The sequence below is a fragment of the Oikopleura dioica genome, chromosome 1, assembly GCF_907165135.1.
Source record: "Oikopleura dioica chromosome 1, OKI2018_I68_1.0, whole genome shotgun sequence".
NCBI classification, from domain to species: domain Eukaryota; kingdom Metazoa; phylum Chordata; class Appendicularia; order Copelata; family Oikopleuridae; genus Oikopleura; species Oikopleura dioica.
Window position 1 is genome coordinate 11,012,215 of NC_137291.1, and position 19,013 is coordinate 11,031,227.

Here is a 19,013-nt window from a genome sequence, read left to right on the forward strand (position 1 = left end):
ATGACATTTTCTTCTCAGATGTCCCTGGAAAGGGGGACCCGAAGTCGGTATGTCGGTGGAGCACCCCCGTCGCACCACAAAATCGCCGAGCGCTTGACAATTCTCAACAAACGCGCTCCAGGCATGCTTACAAGACTATTCAACCTCAAGAAACAAGTCAACGAGCCAAAAAACAAGCCTGAGTTTTTCAAAAGAAAAGATGTTCAGCCGTATCTCCAACAAATCAGCAAGAAATTCCCTAATGTAGGGCCAAGTCAGATGAGTTTTCCACAAGTCCAGCAAGGTGAGTCTTCCTTGATTTCAACTTAGATAACTTTACTTCAATTGCTTTTGGCTATCGGTTTCGATTTGTGTAACGAAATGTAGAACGCTACTTTAGTACTTTCTTTTCGCGGCTAAAAGTAGACGAACAACCAAGTTCGCCAGATTTATACACGAGCTGAAATTCAATCTAAACCCGTAAGCTTTCGAAAAGCTTCAAAGTTTCAAAGCTGAGCATAATCAGTTATGTCGCAAAACTTTCACGTGTTTCTCTTTGACCCATATCTACAGTAACTGCTGATAATTTTCATTTTTACAGGTGCTGATGAAATCGTGAAACAACTGGAGCCCTACTACACAACTTTTCTGGACATAAAAGTGTTCCGAGACCATGTTTACGAATGTCTGAGGATAATAGACGAGCTTTTTATGCAGCTCAATATTTCGATAAACTCACATCTGACGATTGGCTACCTGACATTGGTGGAGAATTATGTGAAGATCTGCATTATGCTTTCAAGAGTGGACGATCGAAAAATGATCATGGGAGTTTACAGGTAGCTCAATTCTTTTCTCTCCGTGGAATAATATTTTGCTCAAGCCACGCGTACGAACATCAAAACAACTGCTGCGAAGCAAACTATGTCGAGTTAGCAGAATTCATCCAAGACTACTATGATCCTATCAAGAAGCTTTCCGATGAGTTTACCAGAGATCACCAGCGCGTGCTCAAGCAAGCGATCGAGAGTTGCGTCAATGTGTACAATGAGAGATCGGCATTTGTGGATAAGTGGAATAAGACGGAGTTTTTGTCGATGATCGCGGCACCAGCGAAGTCGTTTTTGACGCCGAGTTATTCGCATTTTGATATGACGACTTGTGAGCTCATTCCACTGGAATCACTAGAAACGGTGAGTGAATCAAGACATTGACAAATTGACAAAATAATTTAGTGGATATTTTTCTCCTATCTTCTCTGCTACTCTCAATTCAACAGCTCAAAAGAAATCACCGCGATGTGGAAACGCGTCATGTCGATGAACTTTACCCTAACCCTCTTCCGAAACGATGTCATCGACGTGATCAAAATGTCAGAATCCACCCTAGAACGAGCAAAAGAAGCGAAAAAGCTGATCAAGGAAATGGAGTCAACTGCGATCAAGAATTGCGCCGGCACGCATCGCGAGCGCAGAAGATATCTTAGAAATGTTCTAAAAGAGGCGTGCCTCATTTTCAGGGATCAACCTGGCTTGTTGGGCCCAAGAGCGTTGAATGTCTTTCAAATGTTGGCGACGGCGAGGGATGAAGTCTTATGGGAAAGGGATTAACTGCTGTGTAAAACTAAAAGACTTTTTTTTATAGTAGGGGCCATGTAGAATGGGTATTTCACAAAAAAGTGGCCCTCTTATTGGCCAAAAGCGCCTGTTATTTTTGATAAACTCGGTAAAATTCTCATGAACTCTGTTTCTTACGTCATCAAAAATGTGTAATTTCGCCTTCCATTCGTATTTTTCGTTGCTCTTGTATACGACACTTGGTTAAACCCTGGAAAGTCGATTCGGCATTTTCCACGTGATAACCAAAACAAAAAGACGCAAGAGGAGGAATTCAAGGACAAGCAGCTCGTAGAGATACTGTTTTACATCGAGGACCTGCGCAATTTGATCCTGACGCATCAGAAGATCATCCAAAAGTATTACTGCTCTCTCATGCATCAGTTCAACGCGCCTGCGCTCAACGAACACTTGAAGGTAAATTCAAATCGAAACAACTGCCCGGGCGGGCGCTGGAAAATGAAAAACAAAGCGAAACCAGAGTTTTAATTTAGAACTATTCCGTGACTCCAGAAGAAGAGGCGGAAATTTGTTCCTCCTTTGTTCAAATTATGTCGCAGCTCAGTCCAGTACCGATTGATGATAACAGTAAGTAGAAACTTTATTAGGAAAAAAGCAGCCGTCGTATTCTGAGTTGAATATTTAAATCTGTTTTAGAGATGCCAGATTTACGTGGCTTCCGGTTAGACTGGTTCCGATTGCAAAGCTATACGTCAGTGGCAAGGCCGAACATGAATCTCATGGAAATGGACAAATTCGCAAAATTTATGAATAACAATTACTTCCACTCCGAACTCATTGACAATCTGCATGGGTTGCTCGAGTATACTTCTAATTTGTCGTTGTTTTGTTGGTACCAGGATATTTTTCAGAAGAGTTTTATGGACGCTGTCAAGGAAATAGCTCGAAATGAACAATCATCCAATCAAAATCAAGCTAATTTTCGTACGGCCAATCAAAAAACATTGTTTTTATTTAAAAATTAAATTTAAAATAGCGCGCAACAATCAAAACTTGCTTGATCGCCATCCAATCAGAAATCGGGAAAATTGTATTTTTTGGATGAAATCTTTTTAAAGCTCTAGAAAGTCTCGCAGCCGATTTTGCGTGTCTTTGGTTTCAATCTGTTCTCACTTCTCCCACGAGCGGCATGAGCTGTGCCCAGAAGAATTCCAAATCCTTAAAAAATTCTCGATCGAGCCTGCGAAGAAGTTCTTATCCGAGATGGCCAACGAGGCAAAGAGATTGATGGTGCTGTTGTATAATCAGCATGCATCGCAGTCCGATAAGCTCCTGCCGTTCATGGCGGCTAGAAAGACTGACCATGAAACTCCAAAGAAGAAGAAAAATCGGAGAAAAGAGCAACGACTTACTAGTCCGGATAGAAATGAGCCTGGAGCAGAATCGCATAGAAGGGATAGAACGGTCGTTACGGAGGTGGATAAAATTGACGGAGCCATACAAGTGAGTAATACAAGTGACGCTCTAAAAATTTTAAACTGAGTTTTTGAATGACCTTGCACGAATAAAAGTTCCGTAATTAGTATTTTTGAACATGAGTTTTCGGTTTTCTTATCTTATCAGATGATGTCTAAAAGACGCAGCTATGGTTCTTACTTGGTTTTTTAGGAAATGGCGCTTGCTTTTACTCATTTCCAAACGATTACGATCTGGAATCATATTTTCACGCCAAAGGAATGAGTTAGAGAATGATTTGGCTTTTGATTTTTCCGCTAGAATCATTTTCGTAACTCATGAAAAAGGAATTTTTTTACGAGCGTCTTGAGCGTGCCTTTCCTGCAATTATTGTAAAACTGGTCAACGCCGAACCCGAGGTATTCCACCACTTTGCATAAAACATAGACAAGCAGCAAAATACACCTACAACTAGCGATTGTTTTCAGCTCTGTAATGAAACTTCTCTAGAAATCAACGATCGAGAAGCCGTCGATGATGCTGAATAAACTTTATGGCTTCGTTGATGTTATGCAATCAGTAGGGACCCTTATCGACGCCGACGTTAGGCACATAATCTCTGAAGGATCGGTTCAATCGCCTATTTACTAAGCACTTTTCTTATCGAATGGGTTTTTATTCGCATGACGCTAAAGCTTGAATAAACTTTGGTGAGCCCAATCTTTCAATCTTCTTGAACCTGCCTGAAAAGTGCTCCTGCAACAGACACAAACAACAAGTGCTTCTGGCGAAAAAACGATGACCGCTTACTACGCATCCTGGTATCGGGAAGTTCTCCTCCGAAAAGCCACGGATTTCCAGCGGGAAGTCATCTTTTCGCCGAATAAAGACAGTTTTGCAAATTTTAATCAACAAGAAAGACACATGATGGGAATGATGAATCCGGAAGATTACACCAATCCTCAGGTATTATTTATCTACATTTTTTAAAAATAGATATATTGCTTTATTTTTAGTATTTATTAGGAGTTCTGTTCAAAATTAAACGACACCGCATATGCGATATGGAGAGTCTATGGCATCATTTTGTCATTATAAATTTTAGAGGATCAGTTTCTCACTTTGACCTGAAACCAGTCAACGTTTTTGTCAAAGCTCTCATTTTAAAAATAATCTCCTCTTCATTTTATTGTCATTTCCTAAAATCCCGGGAATACCCGTCAAATATTATCTCAGGAACTGCGCGCCCTCGCGGAGCTACTTGGCCCATTTGGAATTCGTTTTATCTTGGACAGCTTATCAATCCAGATTTCCCAACAAATCAAGGAGCTCCTCCAGCTCGTCAAGCAAAATCGCAACCATCTTCGCATGCTCAGAACTTCATTCGAAAATCATGAAAAAATGAATGAAACGACTGCTCAATTGACGGAAAAAGAAACGTTCTTGAGTCGATTGCAAGTGATCGGAGTCATCATTGAATTCCAACACTCGCTGCAGCGGGCGCTAGAATATGTGATGGAAAATCGAGTTCCGTATCTGTTGGCGCCGATCAAGGAAATGCACTCGAGCATCAGTAGTTTTGAAGATTTGGACAAGCAGTTCAGACTTGTCGAGCTTTGCAGAGCGGCCGGTCTTATCGCCGATTTCGATGTGACTCTTTGTAGACATCTTTTTCAAAATGTTCCGGCTGATCCAAGGAAAGGGTTGACAATTTTACATCAAGCTTTTCGAATTGCTTATTAGCTTCGATTTTTTCAATCCTTTGAAAGCAAAAAATATGAAGAATACGAAAACTGCTGCCTACTCCTCGTATTCGCCGCAGTGACGATTCCATTTTTGGCGAAAGACCAGGACTCGGAATATAATCCCGATTTGGGGGGTCACAAAAATAACACTCACTGTATTGCCAAGGCGATCAATGTAGTTGCGACGGCGCTCTTTATGGTCAACGTCAAGGCCCAAGATGCCAACAGGGAGGAAGAAATCGGCGCTAGAATGGTCGAGTTTCTTGCGCTAGCGAGTTCAAGTTTGTTGAGAATCGGAAACGAAACTGGTGTTCTTTCCAGAAATCGCGATGCTGTCTATTTGCTTATCGGAGATATTGTTAAAAAGTCAAAGGTGAGAAAATGACTTCTTTTTATTAACCTGAATGATTCCTGAAGATCTAAAATTACCAATTTTTCTAGCACCTGACAATGGACAAACTCGAGACCTGCTTCCCTTACGTTCTTCTCCGCTACAGCTACGCAAGTGTCCAAGATCGCTCTCGCTAAAAGACTAAAAAGCACGGCCAAAAGCCCTCACGTCACAAACCCTCCTGAAAAAAAACCTATCACTGCTCTTAAAAAACATTGATTCACCCTTCCTTCCTTCCCTCGGTTTTCCCCTATCACTGCACTATCCACTCAGAAACAAATGTTCCTCCAAATCATTCAGAATCTTCTAACTCTTCTCTGTCACTTCTTATCAGAGAGAATAACACCCGCTGTACATGTCCCTGTCTTATCGAAAATTTCCCTGATAGTATCTTTTCCCCAAAAAGTTGTACTACTAAAAATAAGACAGACTTTTCGCTTCGCTTTCAATTCCTTCTGTATTCTTTCTTCAAGCTTTTTCGTTTCAAATTTTTCAAATGCTTTATTCAAAAAAATTCTAATTTCAAAATTTTAAATTTCCGCAATTTCAAAAGTTATAATTAATTTCAGCTAAAGATTCAGATTCTAACTTGCGCAATCATTTCATCTTTTCAGAGATAATCTGAATTTATGTCGAGCGCAAATTCGCCATTCGTGAAAGGTGAAAAGCGGATTTTCCGTGGTGCGGCAGGCGTGAACTTGGAATCGCGAAATTATGATAATCTTGGAGCGCCAGATGATTGGCAAGACGACTTGATATCGATTCTCTTCAGGAAGGCGATATCTTTGGACGAGAATGTTTGTGACTCACTTGGTAAGCAATAAAATGAGAATCTTGATCAACCATTTTTCAGATGATTTGGAAGACGCATTTCAAGCGTTTGAAAGTACGCCTGGTCGTTTTGTTAACCCCAACCAGCAAGTTCGGAAAGTGTTCGCTAGCGATAAGGTCTACGGCGAGTGGGAAGTCGTTGGGGCAGCCACAGAAAGTCCGAGTCAAGGAGAGATCCTCAATTTATCGCAAATTAAAGAAGAACTCCGAGTCATTGAGGACGATCAAGGACAGGATTCGAAACATATCTGAATGTAGCTTTTTCGGCTTATGAAAGAATGGTTGAATAATCCAGGGAAGAAAAAGAGGAAGATTTTGATGTAGAAGAAGACGAGGAAGAAATTGATGAGAACTTCAACGAAAAATCACCAGCAAAGACACGAAAAGTAATTATCATCTTGAGAGCCGTTTGTTTACCCTATTTTCAGACAGTAGAAAAGACGCACAGTCAGAGAGCCACATGGAAAGAAGAACGTGAAATTAGGACAGATTGGCCAGACGATTTGGCAGAAATGTGCCAATCCTGGTACCTGGCGGGGCAAAAGCTGGGAGTTTTTCTTCAAAAACAAGCCATGAAAAGTTCAAAATAGTGACATAAGTTTGAATTCTAGCAGAACTGCCGACCCAAGCTGTACATAAGATTTTCCATTTATCAAATCACAAAAGCGAAAGATTTCTAGCATCGTTTTACTTTCAGATGTCAAGACAGCCGATCTCACTGGATGAGGTATGGAGAGGAACAGACAAAGAGCCCGGTTTGGAGCACTCAATCGAGCGAATTTTCGCCCATGATTTCGAGAAGCAGGCGTACATGCATGCTTACACAAAGATCTTCAATTATTGCACTTCTTCAAGAAGTTCAACGAACCCAATCGGCAGGAGCGCGACGAACAGAATTGGCTCAAGGATTAACAGAAGACCTAACGGAGAAAATGGAGTTAGCTCTTCAAATGATATGTTTATAGGATCGAGATTTAAAACTTCTCTTAAAATTTACTTAACACTAATTTTATTTTTCTATAAAGTAGCGTCAGCAATCTAATTATCTGATGGAGGGTCATTAAACAGTTTTTATGAAAAGCCGTAGCGGCTTTTTTGTAAATGGAGCGGCGAAACGGCTTCTCCAAAATTTCTTTCTAACTCTTTTACTTCCAGCTTTCGATTATTCTACATTTGAGCCATGTTTCTGGCGCATTCCTCTACAAATACTTATCATGTTCTGGATGATGTAAATTTTTGAATTTCAAAGTGCCGTACTTTTCCGCGGTACTCAAAAATCATCCAAAAGGAGAAAATTTTAGAGCGCAGTAACCTAAAATATGTGCACTTGAAATTCCGACGTTTCGCACCCGAACTTTTCAGCATATCTTTTCAATTTTTCAATCTTGATCGAAGGCGGTGAACTCTACAAGAAACTGCGCAGCGTCATCGACGACAAGGTCACGTGTGTCTACAACGAGGCGAAAAAGGTCAGCGGAGTGGACATTCTAACTGACTACCACAAGAACTGGAAAGACTACAAGTTCTCGATTCGCGTTTTAAACGGCGTCGCTCAATATTTAAACAAGCATTGGGTCCAACGCGAAAAGGAAGAACATGGCGGCCCAGACAGCGCGGTTCACGATGTCAGAAGCATGGGCATCGTCGCCTGGAGGGAAAATATGTACAGAAAGAATCTGGAGCCGATGATGGAGCAAATTATGAGGGTGATTGAGAAGGAAAGAGAAAATGAAGGAAGGAGTTTCTTAAGGGTTTCACCTAGGATCGACAAGTCCCACCCGACACCCGATCGAAAACCGACGTTTTTGTCGGGTTTTTGTTGGATTCTGCCGACCCTACAAAAACCCGACGCTGAATTTTTGGCGACCCTATAAAATCGGGTTTTTATAGGGTCAATTATCGGATTTTTGTAGGGTATTTTCGTCGGGTTTCTCTTCGGGTTTACTCATCAGTTTGATTAAAGATTGTACCCGAAATACTGTTAGCCAAAAATTATGTCTATTTTCGCCATTTTGGACTCATTTTACTTGTCAATTCAGAATTAACTTCAGTGTTGTGAGAACCCGACAAGAACCCGACAAAGACCCGATAAAAACCCGAAAAATACCCTGCAAAAACCCGAAAAATAGCCTACGAAAATCCGATAAAAACCCGACAAAAACCCGACGAAAACCCGACAAAAACCCGATCGGAAAAATCAGACTTGAAGAAAATCCGACGAAAACCCGATCCGGATTTCGGGGGCATTTGTCGATCCTAGGGTTTCACAGCCTATATTATATAGGCTATATAGTAGGGTTATATACCTAGGGCTTGTACCATTTTTAAAATTTTCCGATCATCAAAAAGCATTATGAAAATTCCGAAAAAGCGGACACTTCCCATCATCTACTGCTCAAAACGATTCTGCAAGAGTCCGTCTGCGAACTCGGCCTGGAGAAGAAAAACAACGAAAAAGACGCTACCGGTCGTCCGGAGCGCGACCTCGGCGTCTACCGCGAAACCTTTGAAACCCGATTCTTGAAAGAGACGACCCAGTATTACCAAGCTGAGTCGTCAAGTTTTATTGAGAGGTTAGAAACATATTCATTTTTGAAAATTTGTTTTGAGTACTTAAAATTGAAAAAGGGGTTTCTTATTTGCATTCTTCAGCCACTCGCTGGTCGATTATCTCGTCAAGATTGAGAAGAGGTTTGAAGAGGAGGATCGACGCGTCAGAAGGTAAGAGGCTGGTCCCTTAAGTTTTGCCATGGGTAAGGGTCCCTTACTAAAGGGATCTAAGTGGAGATTTTCGGAGAAAACCGCAGTACATGAACACCTCGGTGGATTCTAATTTGACTATGATAATGGCAGTGGCATTTGGTGTCACCTTAATGCAAATTTAAAAACGATAATGATTGACCCGAGTTATGTAGTGATGAATCAACGTTTCTTCCTTCTTATTCCAAGAAATCTTATTCGAAGTCATAGTTTGTTATTGAGTAAATACTCTTTCCATTATTTTGTCCAGCTAAGTACTCGTCTTTTAACCGCACTTGTCCGCAGCCGCGCTCTTATCATCCCCAATTTTCCAGCTTACCTCTTCATCATCATCATCCCTATTTTCAGCTATCTGGACAGCTCGACAGGTCCGAAAGTGGAGCAGACGCTCGTAAAAGTGCTCATAGAAGCACACATCGCAAGAATTCACGATGAATTCAAACCCATGGTCGAGCACGAGAAGATCGACGACTTGAAGAGGGTTTTCGCCCTTGTCAACAGAGCAGACAAATTTAGGAGCGAAAGCGATAAGAGCAATAATGTCAGCCCTTTTCTTGGTAAATAATAAGTATATTTCATCTGACGAATTATATGTTATTGGTGGGAATCGAACCCGTGCCGGTCTTATCCGAATTTTCAGACCCGATGCGAGATGCTTTCCGCCAACACGTAGTTTCCGAAGGAATCGCTGCTGTTGACGCAATCAAAGAATCCGCCCTGGTCGACCCGAAAAACTACATCGACGCCGTCCTCACTGTGTATAAAAAATACTCAAAAGTCGTTCTCGACGCCTTTGCGTCCAGGGTTGAACATGTTCACGTTTTGCTAATTTGGAAAATTAGGTCTTATGAATTCCCTTTTGAAATTTTCTCAGAAGACATGATTTTTTGAATGTTGCAATAAACCGCGACATTAATTTTCAACCCTTGAACAGAAAATGACTCTGGCTTCACAACGCAGCTAGATAGAGCGGCTTCGCATTTTGTGAACAAGTAAGTTGAGCAAAAGAAAATGAAAACAACAGACAATTGTTATCGTAAAAGAGCGAGTATGACTCTTCCGGAGGACAGTATTTTTTTCTTTGATAAAAACAGCGAGAAGATGAAACTTTGCTATTTATCAAGGAATTATCCTAAAATGCTGCCACAGAACGTGGTTTAGTTTAGAAGCTAGTAAGTCTTCACGACAAAATTACGCTCGCCGATAAGGATAGGTGGTGGGTAGTTGGGATTCTTGTGGCATTTTCGGGAGGCGAAATTAACTTATCACAGCTCATATCCGCGCAGGGAGTGCTTACCGCGATTTCGGAAATTATTTCGTGTCTGGTTCCACCAGCAAGTGACTCACTTCCACGCCCTGTTGCAATAAGTGTATGCTATTAAAATTTCGATGGAAGACGAGTTCTTAGAGGAACTAGAAGAAGTTCATTGATTGATTGAATTTCTGCCCTTTTGAGATGCAAATTAGGTCATGTTCAAACTTGGAGAAAATTTTTCTCTTTCTAAGAATAACGCAGTTACGCTGGGACCTTTAAACATTAAAGGTTTTTAAATTTTGGTTCAATATTATCGACTGATATCTCCTACAGATGGGTTGATATTGATTTTAAAAGGAAAAAATCTTCTGTAAAATTGCAGATGAGGCGATAACTTTTGATGTTAGAAACGCCGTTTGCGAAACGAGGTCAAGTCGAAGTGCGGAACTGCTTGCGCGATACTCTGATTCTATCTTGAAGAAGAATGCAAAAGTCGCCTCCGATGACTCGGATAAGGAGGCGGCCATGTCAGAAGTTGTAAGTATTCAAGGCTCGCTTCAAGTCTTTTTGGAAATACAACTCAAGGTCGATGAGTATTAAAAAGGGAACCGCGGTGTGTTTAGAGCTTGCTAAAATATTTCTTTCTAGGGCAAGGTCATCACTTTTCGATTCAATTTCAAAATTTTTCGAAGCCAAAGTCGCCGAAAAAGTTGAAAACATAAACTTTATAAATCCTCAATTACAGCTCTAAAAACGGCCTGCTTTGCAAAATGTCGTCTGAAGCGAAAATATCAAGGGGCGAGTTCTTGGCATTTATTAATTTTTCAGATCACAATCTTCAAGTTTATCAACGAAAAAGATGTCTTCATGGAGTTTTACTCAAAGCTATTTGGCAACAGATTGGTCAAGGAGATTTCGGCCAGTGAAGACAATGAAGAAACGATGATCAAGAAATTGAAGGTAACTTGTTTATTTATAGCCGATGTTTGAGCGAATTAAATCTAAAAAAAAATTTTTAGTTATCATTTCATTTTCATGAACCTTTTCATTTGACGATTCATTCTCTGATGCTCCCCCTTATATACCACACGGAAAATTTTAATCTTTGATTTTAATCAGTCTTGACCTGCTTTTCCGCTCTAATTCCCGTCTATAAATTCTTTTTTTCAGGAAGAATGCGGCCACGAGTACACCTCCCGCCTCCAAAAGATGTTCAAAGACATCGTGGTGAGCAGAACTCACACGGAAGAATTCAAAAACCACGCTCGCCAAAGTGGCTCGCTAAAAGGTGCGTCGTGATTTTGGATTGGTGCGGTTTATATATAGCTCCGTGGCGAAATTTATCCAACTTGTTGCATGGAGCTGGCCGGGATTATTTACCAAACGGAGTTAGACATAAAGTTTAGAAGAAAATGTTCTAAACATAGTTTTTTCACATTCTAGCGTAATTCATCCAACCCGTTTTTAGTGGACTTCACCATCAAAGTGTTAACCACTGGACATTGGAATTACAAGCCCAGCAATCCCTTTATTCTACCTATCGAGGTACAGTGGCTTTAACGCTTTTATAAATATTTAACTGTCTCATCGCCGCAGATTCGAACCTGCCAGGAACAGTTTCTTCAACACTACAGCCAAAAACATAGCGGTCGAAAACTAACATGGATTCTTGCACATTCGAGATGTGAGCTCAAATTCTTCCCAAAGCTGGACCAGTCCAATTTCTTCATTTTTACTGTAAGCAAAATGCAAAAATGAAAGAAAGCATTTCTTGACCAATAAGAAAGGCTAAAATTTACTGTCAGCCAATCAGATTTTAGAATTCGTTAAATCATGATTTTAACTTCTTTATTGAGTAATTCCTTGAAAAAGTCACTTTGAGTTCATTTCTCCGTTGATTTTTATACAACAACGCCCACCTGGATATTACCAACGGCCACGCTTTCAATTTATATAAAACACCTAGTCGTTTTTATTTGTTTGATGGCACTACTGGAACTCGATGATCCATCATCTGTCGTGTTACTTTCATGTAACTTTTTTGTCGAAACGTAATACTTAAATATAGACAACGACGCATCAATTGTCAATCTTGAGCATCTTCAATCAACGGCCCAGCTATACTGTTGACGAAATTCAATCTTTAACTGAGATAGAAACGGAGAACGACTATTTGTACAAGATAATTGCCCAATTGCTCAAAACGAAGATCTTGACTTCCTCAGCAGCAGGAAGTGAGCTGCCCAGCGGAAGCCACACAATTTCTGTTAATGAAGCTTACAAGAGGTAAGCTCTTAACAACTTGACTGAATAGAACTTCTTACGATTCTTACATGCTTCTTTTTTTCGGAAAAATTCAATATTTTCTCCTTTAGCAAAAAGAAGAAAATGAACATCTCGCAGCCTATCAAGCAAGAACAACGATCCGAAAGTGACTTGACGGTGAAAAGGGTTGAAGAAGACCGCGGCCTTGCGACGCAGGTAAAATTCGGCGAAGTTGCGGTCTTTTCTCGGTTTGTTTAGGCGGCGATTGTTAGAATTATGAAAATGCGGCAGCGATTGAACCACAACAACTTGGTCACCGCAGTGGTTGAGCAGCTACAAGCACGGTTCACGGCCAGGGTTCCGCTAATCAAGGTAAATTATAGCCTGCAACAGATATTTACAGGAGTAATTCGGGTGCCGAAATTTTACCATCTCTAATGAAAAAAATCGAAAAGAACGAACTTTTCTTTTAGAAACAAATCGAAATCCTCGTCGAAAAAGAATACATCGCCCGAGTCGATGGAGAACGAGACATGTATGAATACTTGGCCTGAATGCCCCCCAAAACCTACCTCCTAAATTGATACTCTCAACATTATCATGTATTATTCTTCTATTTTTTTTTTCAATTCACGGATAGCCCGAAAATTACTTTGAAATAACCCTTTTTTTTATCTATTTTCTGTGCCCAAATTAATAGAAAAATATTTTTAAAGGACAGTCCTAGGTCTAGGATGGGGGGTGATCGTTGGAGATCCGAAATGAGGCGCTCGAGATAAATCACCAATGAGTGGAGCGCGGGTTGTTTGGATCTCCAGAGCGTGGAGATCGAAGCTCGATCTCCAAATCAGTCCCAGGGATTTTGTCGATCTCCAATTTTCGGTGATCGGGACCCGAATTTTCTCGACCATGGATTTTTCTCGAATGCATTCATATTTTTCAGTAAAAAGGGACTTTTCGGGTCAGTGTCTCAAAAATGTACTAATACAAATGAGTTTGTATTGCTTATTTTCAAGAAGTAATCGGCGATAGATTATCGCTCACCAGCCGAGCTCTAAGTCGGCGCTTTAACCTTTGGAAATTTAAACCGAACCAAAATCAAGCAGAGATAGTAAAAAGTACTTATTTTTATCTTGAATATTAATCCATGCACTTTTTTGACAGAATATTTGAAATCTACTGCGCAAAATTAGTATTCTCTGAGATTTTCAAGGCTATCCGGTCAGTCGCTTCTGATATCAGTAGGCTGACAGAAGATTGTTTCAAAGTGACTCATCGACTTTGGGGTTTTTGGATCTCTAAGAACTGGAGATCGAGAGTGGTGATCGATCACCGCAATTTCAGAGTGGAGATCGCGCGGATCTCCACGCAATTGGAGATCCAAAGAACCCGCGCTCCACTCATTGGTGATTCAACTCGAGCGCTTCATTTCGGATCTCCAGCGATCACCCCCGATCCTAGACCTAGGGACAGTCTACAATAAAAAAATAGCCTTTGTACTTGTATTTTTCAACTCTGGAATTTTCACCCAAAACCGCGATAGTCGTGAAAATACGCTTCGTGAAACAATTCCTGTGCAGTTCAATAAACATTAATTCCAAAGACGGATTATCCGCAGAGCTCACGAATGTAACTCCAATTGTTGATTTTCGTGCTCGTAACATTTTGTTAGAAAAATGAAAAATTGCAGAAAAGCTTCGTTCATTTCTTGTGCATGTTAATCGGCTTTGTCTAGCTTTCTTTTGCAACAGTTTTTAACAGCAAAGCGGGCATTTGAGGCAATTGTAAAGGGAAAATACGGCTAGGTGACAATTGATTGTGAAATTCTGTCAAATTGGCGAAAGTCTGAGAGCATCACGTTCGATTCAAGAGACTTTTCTTCCTACTGCAATACTGTGAACAAAAAAGGCATCTGCTGGAATTTAGGGCGTTGAATTTAGGCAGGCTGATCGGGTAGATAGAAGTTCTTTATAAGAGAATCGAGGGTAAGATAAGAGATCAGTTGGTGTCGCTCTCACGGGCAGTTGCTTAATCTGGATGATATAAAAGGGTTCTAGTTCCCAGTTTTGGTATTAATTTGTATAATGATTTTGCACTCGTTTAATCAAAATCTGATTTAAATTTAGGGGTAACAACCACACAGATATTTCAAGCTTCAGTTGTCAATTATCATCGTCAGCGGAATCGTTTCTGTTTCGAAGAGAATGTCTAGTTATTATTTCGTCCTGAATTAAAATGAAAAGCAAAAAGCTGGTTTATTCTTACTTGTATTGCCTCATTCTACTTTTATGTTCCAATAAAAACAGTAATAAAATTGATTTTAAATAATCTGCAAAAGTTTCTTTATTCGAAAGTCGCTTAGCCCAGGTTCGCAGTCTCCGTTTCGATAATAGAAAAACATTCATCTCATTTAATGTTCCTCGGGCGCTGAGAAAATAATTCTAAATGACCGATTTCAAAGCCCTTTCTTTTGCACAATTTTGAGCCAGTTTTACACGTTTTTTAACTTTTTGAACTTGTGATATAAACTCAAAAAACGGATAAAAAGGGTTTAGTTTAGGACAACTCATTTTTCTCATCAAACGATGTGGTTAAATCCCCTTTCTTAGCCTCAGTCATATCAAATGTACAGAAAGCAAGGTAAGTACAGAAAAGAAATGAACTGAGTTGAATGTGCCTCTGAAATTTCTGATTTTTGGTAGCGCTATTAAAATATTAGAAATGCCACGATCTCCAGGGGGCGAGATCTTGCCTGGCCAGGAATTCTGATTTCATTTTGAAAATAATTTGGGAACAGGTGAAGGTCAAACTTGAGAAATTCTAGGAAGGCAAATTTTACGGCCCAGGATACGAGAGACACTCAAGTTTAGGGACTTATCTAAAAGGGAAGAATAGTCACTAAGAAATGGCTAAATTTTGGTCGGTTTAATTGGCTCTGGGCTGGGAAACCTGTGCAGAAAACCTGAGTCAGGGATCTCCGCGGCTTATTCTTAAAAGAAAGGCTTTTCATAATAGCTGACTCAGGCACTCTGACTCAGATTATCCACACAGGTTTCCAACCCTGGAGTTGGTTTCTGAAGGCAAAAGTCAAGAAAAACGAGTCTCAAACTGAGAATTTTCTGCGAAAGTCTAGTCTCTTCCGAACAGGAAATTTCTATTTTAGTGGAAACTGTAATTGGTAGAATGGTGGTAGGTGAAATGGATGGTTTGAGACAGCTCCTTGATTCGTTTTGTGGCTTCTTCGTTGATTTTCGTCATATCATTTCCGTTTTCCACGAAATCTGTATTTTCAGCAAGTCAGCAGGGGGAATGACGAGACGAGATTCAAGCGCGAATAATTGTATTTGGATTCGAACGTAGCCAAACTATCAAACGAGACTAGACAAGTTCATGCTTGGATAAGACATTCACCGTCAAAACTTGAACTCAAATTGTGTTATGTAACGCTATCACCGATCCAAAATCACCACCTGAAGGCCATAATTTTAGCGACCGGTTCTCAAATCGTTCACAGGCCGATTTGAAGAGGCGAATTATTGGAGAAAATTGCCTCCTTCGAAAAAGGGTAGATGATCATTGTCTTTTTTGGATTCGAGCTCTAGAATTCCACGGCTTATGAATAATTTTATGAAAGAAGAACCATACTTCAGATTTTTGTTAATGATTTTGGAGTTTTTTTACTGCCTAACACTGGCGATAAATTAATAATATAATCTCTCTATGAAATGATTGGCCCCTGTCTATGTTCAATAATTTATTGACAATAAAGGATGTCAAATACCTTAAACGAAAACCTTATGTCCAAAAGATTCGCGAGGAAAAAATCGGAAGGAAGAGCTCCTCCCAGGATATGTTAAGACCAGGGGTCTAAATATCAGCCGAAATCCTAGTGCGAAAGCGAAGCGAAAGCGAACGTTTTTTTCAATTTTTTTGCGAAGCGAAAGCGAAGCGAATTCTTCGTCCATGTGCGAAGCGAAAGCGAAGCGAAATATCATTGAAAATTGCGAAAAAAAAGCGAAAATTTTTTCGCTTTAATTGATACGCATTTTCTGGCAAGAATCTTCAGCAATCAGCAACTCAAAAGCGAAGATGATTTCAAAAACCTATTTTTGCGCAGAAAATTTCAAAAAAATCTGTTACTGTACTTTTTCAGCTCGTCAATATAAGCCGAATGGTGGGTCTAACTGTTGATAATTCCAAGGTAGTAGTAAACACTATAGCAGGGGTGACCATTTGAGCATCGCCGATGCCGCATCGGGCAGTCGGGCAAAACGGACAATTTTCGGGCAAAATGTGTTCGGCGGCCGAACTTCGGCCAGGCATTCGGACGGCTCAGCCCCTTAAATTTGGCTGGGCAAAAGCGGGCATTTCGGGCATTTTGGCAAGTTGGGCACTTTCGGGCAATACGGCGATTTCGGGCAGTTGGTCAAGCCCGCGGCGAGGAAAATTCCTAAATTTCGCATTCTTTACAACTATTTTTGCTCTTTTGATCCTCTTGGCCCTTGATTTCGCGAAAATTTTGGAATTTTTGCGAAGCGAAAGCGAAGCGAATTCTGCTCTCAAGTGCGAAGCGAAGCGAAAGCGAATTCGCTTCGCTTCGCATCGCTTCGCAATAAAGCGAATTCGCACTGCGAATTTAGACCCCTGTTAAGACCTTATCGCTTCATTTTGACAATAAACTGAACGTATTCTACATGCGGTTAAATTAGCATTAGAAGGCTTGTCTCTCCAATAACGCTTCTACGTCTGAAATTTTCAGTAAACACCGTCTACCTATTTCAGTAACAGTCTTGGATCAGTAGGATTTTGAGAAATTAATACTTTTACGTTTACTGAAAAGGGTACCACTAACTGACGAGAATATAAAGATAATTTATGGCCCTTTTTACAAGAACATCAGCGTACATCTCATCAGCGGCTTAGAAGAATCTCGAGATTCTGAAGAACAGAATCTGGAAAGTCCGAACCAATCAGAGAGCCAACAAGAGTTTGCGCGGCTTCTCACCCAAATTAGGCGCGCCCAGAATGAGCTACTGAAAAAGTCAGTGCATTTTTCAGTAGCTCAGATTCTCGATCTCCCCTTTGAGCTCAACTTCATGGTATTACGTATTTTTTCTGTAGATCCACAGAAATACAGGAGCCGCTCTTCTTAATATTAATGATTCATCATTAAATCTATCAGTCAACCTTAACCCCATCTATCGAGTTCTTCATCACCCCCAAGCGATCTCTCGCTCCCTCTCTCTCCTCATTTTTCGTGAAGGCTCATTTTCGCGCCCTAGCGCCGCCGCATCAGATGGCGCTGGAGCATCGTTGTTTCCGCGGTACCCCACCACCTCGGCAACCGTCAACATCTGGTCCAAGTTTTTTGTATTTTACGCTTTTGAGGGACCTATTTACTACTTTTCCCCGTTTTTTATAATTGTAATTGTATAATAAGAGAGAGAACGAACGAAGTAGAAGTCATAAAAGAGAGAGAGAGGAAGGAGAGAAACAGAAGAAATGAAATTTTGGGCACTGGTGCTCGCACTGGCCAAAGCCAGAGTCGACATTGGAAGGATAGGCGCAAATAATGCACCCAGTGCCTATCAGCCAGAGTGCCCCCTCAGGATTGGATTGATTTGTTTAGGCGAAAGATAATTATTTTTATTCAGACCCCATTCAAGAAATTTCAGGTACCGTAGCTATCGGATATTACTTTTTAAAAAAATAAGAAAGGTTATTTATTGGCACTAGGATACTAGGTATTATTATTATGTGAATAATAGATTTTCATTTATTTCATTAATCGTTTTCCCTTTTTTAGGAGATTTTTTCAATTTTGACCATCCTAATAACTATAAAAATGCCTTTAGATTTGAACAATTATGGTTTTTGCAGTGTGTAAACCTCAAAAATATTTCATCTTCTTTAATCTTACATTGCTTTATTTCGTTTATTTCAGTTAAAATTGGTGTTTTGACTCGCTGCATTGGAATTTTAATTGCAGCTCGGGATATAAATTGAGTTATTTATTTAGAAGTTCACTTCAGAATTAGTGTTTTTCATTAATATCGCCGCAGATGCCACACAACTTCTCCAAAAATGCCAATTCAATCGCTTCCTCAAAGTTCAAGAGACCGCGGGCTTCACTCGCGGCGCCGAAACTCGCGGTCAACCCGTTTCTGGCATTTGTAATGTTTTTATGTAATCTCCGCCTTTTCCAAGCCGTTCACACGTTTCTAAAAAACTAGCGGATTTGAGGAAGATCTTCTTTGTTTGATCAAAATTTTGGGTTTGCCAAAAACTTCAATACTGTCGTTCCATCTTGCTAAGATCGCTCTTCCCGCCATTTCCGGCACTTTTAAAAGTTAAAATAAGTATTTGAGCACGTGTCCCGGCGCCGGAAATTAAGCTACCTTAATCATGTGGCGTTAGTGGTGGAATTAACCGACCTCAGACTTACATCATCTTTATTCACAAATCAAACTTATTTTTTTTTTCAATTTAGCGTCGCTTGGTGGCGTCTTTTTCATAATAAAACAGCCAGTCAGAAATGAATAGCCCTTTTTCAATGAAGATTTTAAATCGAGACGTAAATTCTTTAGTCCATTTTGCCGCAAAACTGAAATTTCGAGACGAAAATCGTTGGGCACATTTTTTCACTCTAAAACAAGCATTTCTAAATTTTATAATTCACACGAAAAGAGCTAGAAGAAGTAAATTTCAAATTGCTCCAATTTCTTCTCACAAGATGGATTGATCTGCCAGATCGA

General features: G+C 40.2%; 3 protein-coding genes across 3 annotated transcripts; all 3 read left to right on the top strand.

Moving 5' to 3' along the window:
- The first annotated feature begins 18 nt into the window (after window positions 1–18).
- LOC145712115 (nck-associated protein 1-like) lies at window positions 19–5,735 on the top strand. The gene is made up of 15 exons (XM_081789802.1): window positions 19–283; window positions 581–818; window positions 863–1,172; window positions 1,215–1,574; window positions 1,767–2,012; window positions 2,090–2,183; window positions 2,253–2,497; window positions 2,685–3,059; window positions 3,225–3,286; window positions 3,355–3,430; window positions 3,522–3,633; window positions 3,760–3,977; window positions 4,248–4,714; window positions 4,772–5,129; window positions 5,198–5,735. Exons 1-15 carry the CDS (start codon window positions 19–21, stop codon window positions 5,282–5,284), a joined length of 3,513 nt encoding a protein of 1,170 aa, XP_081645928.1. The 3' UTR covers window positions 5,285–5,735.
- Window positions 5,736–5,738: 3 nt separating this feature from the next.
- LOC145695599 (uncharacterized) lies at window positions 5,739–6,649 on the top strand. Its single transcript, XM_081772585.1, has 4 exons — window positions 5,739–5,960; window positions 6,001–6,204; window positions 6,276–6,364; window positions 6,407–6,649. Exons 1-4 carry the CDS (start codon window positions 5,777–5,779, stop codon window positions 6,566–6,568), a joined length of 639 nt encoding a protein of 212 aa, XP_081628711.1. The 5' UTR covers window positions 5,739–5,776; the 3' UTR covers window positions 6,569–6,649.
- Window positions 6,650–6,675: 26 nt separating this feature from the next.
- Window positions 6,676–13,864, top strand: LOC145712116 (cullin-1-like). Its single transcript, XM_081789803.1, has 16 exons — window positions 6,676–6,853; window positions 7,341–7,709; window positions 8,347–8,551; window positions 8,631–8,699; window positions 9,087–9,295; window positions 9,379–9,533; window positions 9,672–9,730; window positions 10,401–10,530; window positions 10,822–10,953; window positions 11,164–11,281; window positions 11,462–11,538; window positions 11,590–11,730; window positions 12,062–12,279; window positions 12,369–12,474; window positions 12,517–12,630; window positions 12,732–13,864. The coding sequence occupies exons 1-16, from the start codon at window positions 6,676–6,678 to the stop codon at window positions 12,810–12,812; spliced, it is 2,361 nt and encodes a 786-aa protein (XP_081645929.1). The 3' UTR covers window positions 12,813–13,864.
- The last annotated feature ends 5,149 nt before the right edge of the window (window positions 13,865–19,013 follow it).

Excerpts from the sequence above, each read along its gene's own strand:
- LOC145712115 (XM_081789802.1), top strand. The coding sequence starts at position 19 with ATGTCCCTGGAAAGGGGGACCCGAAGTCGGTATGTCGGTGGAGCACCC. Across the intron at positions 2,013-2,089 it reads CGCTCAACGAACACTTGAAG|AACTATTCCGTGACTCCAGA; the intron begins GTAAATTCAAAT and ends GTTTTAATTTAG. Across the intron at positions 2,498-2,684 it reads TGGACGCTGTCAAGGAAATA|TCTCGCAGCCGATTTTGCGT; the intron begins GCTCGAAATGAA and ends AGCTCTAGAAAG.
- LOC145695599 (XM_081772585.1), top strand. The coding sequence starts at position 5,777 with ATGTCGAGCGCAAATTCGCCATTCGTGAAAGGTGAAAAGCGGATTTTC. Across the intron at positions 5,961-6,000 it reads GAATGTTTGTGACTCACTTG|ATGATTTGGAAGACGCATTT; the intron begins GTAAGCAATAAA and ends ACCATTTTTCAG. Across the intron at positions 6,365-6,406 it reads CACCAGCAAAGACACGAAAA|ACAGTAGAAAAGACGCACAG; the intron begins GTAATTATCATC and ends CCCTATTTTCAG.
- LOC145712116 (XM_081789803.1), top strand. The coding sequence starts at position 6,676 with ATGTCAAGACAGCCGATCTCACTGGATGAGGTATGGAGAGGAACAGAC. Across the intron at positions 6,854-7,340 it reads AAGTTCAACGAACCCAATCG|CATATCTTTTCAATTTTTCA; the intron begins GCAGGAGCGCGA and ends CGAACTTTTCAG. Across the intron at positions 10,531-10,821 it reads AGGCGGCCATGTCAGAAGTT|ATCACAATCTTCAAGTTTAT; the intron begins GTAAGTATTCAA and ends TTAATTTTTCAG.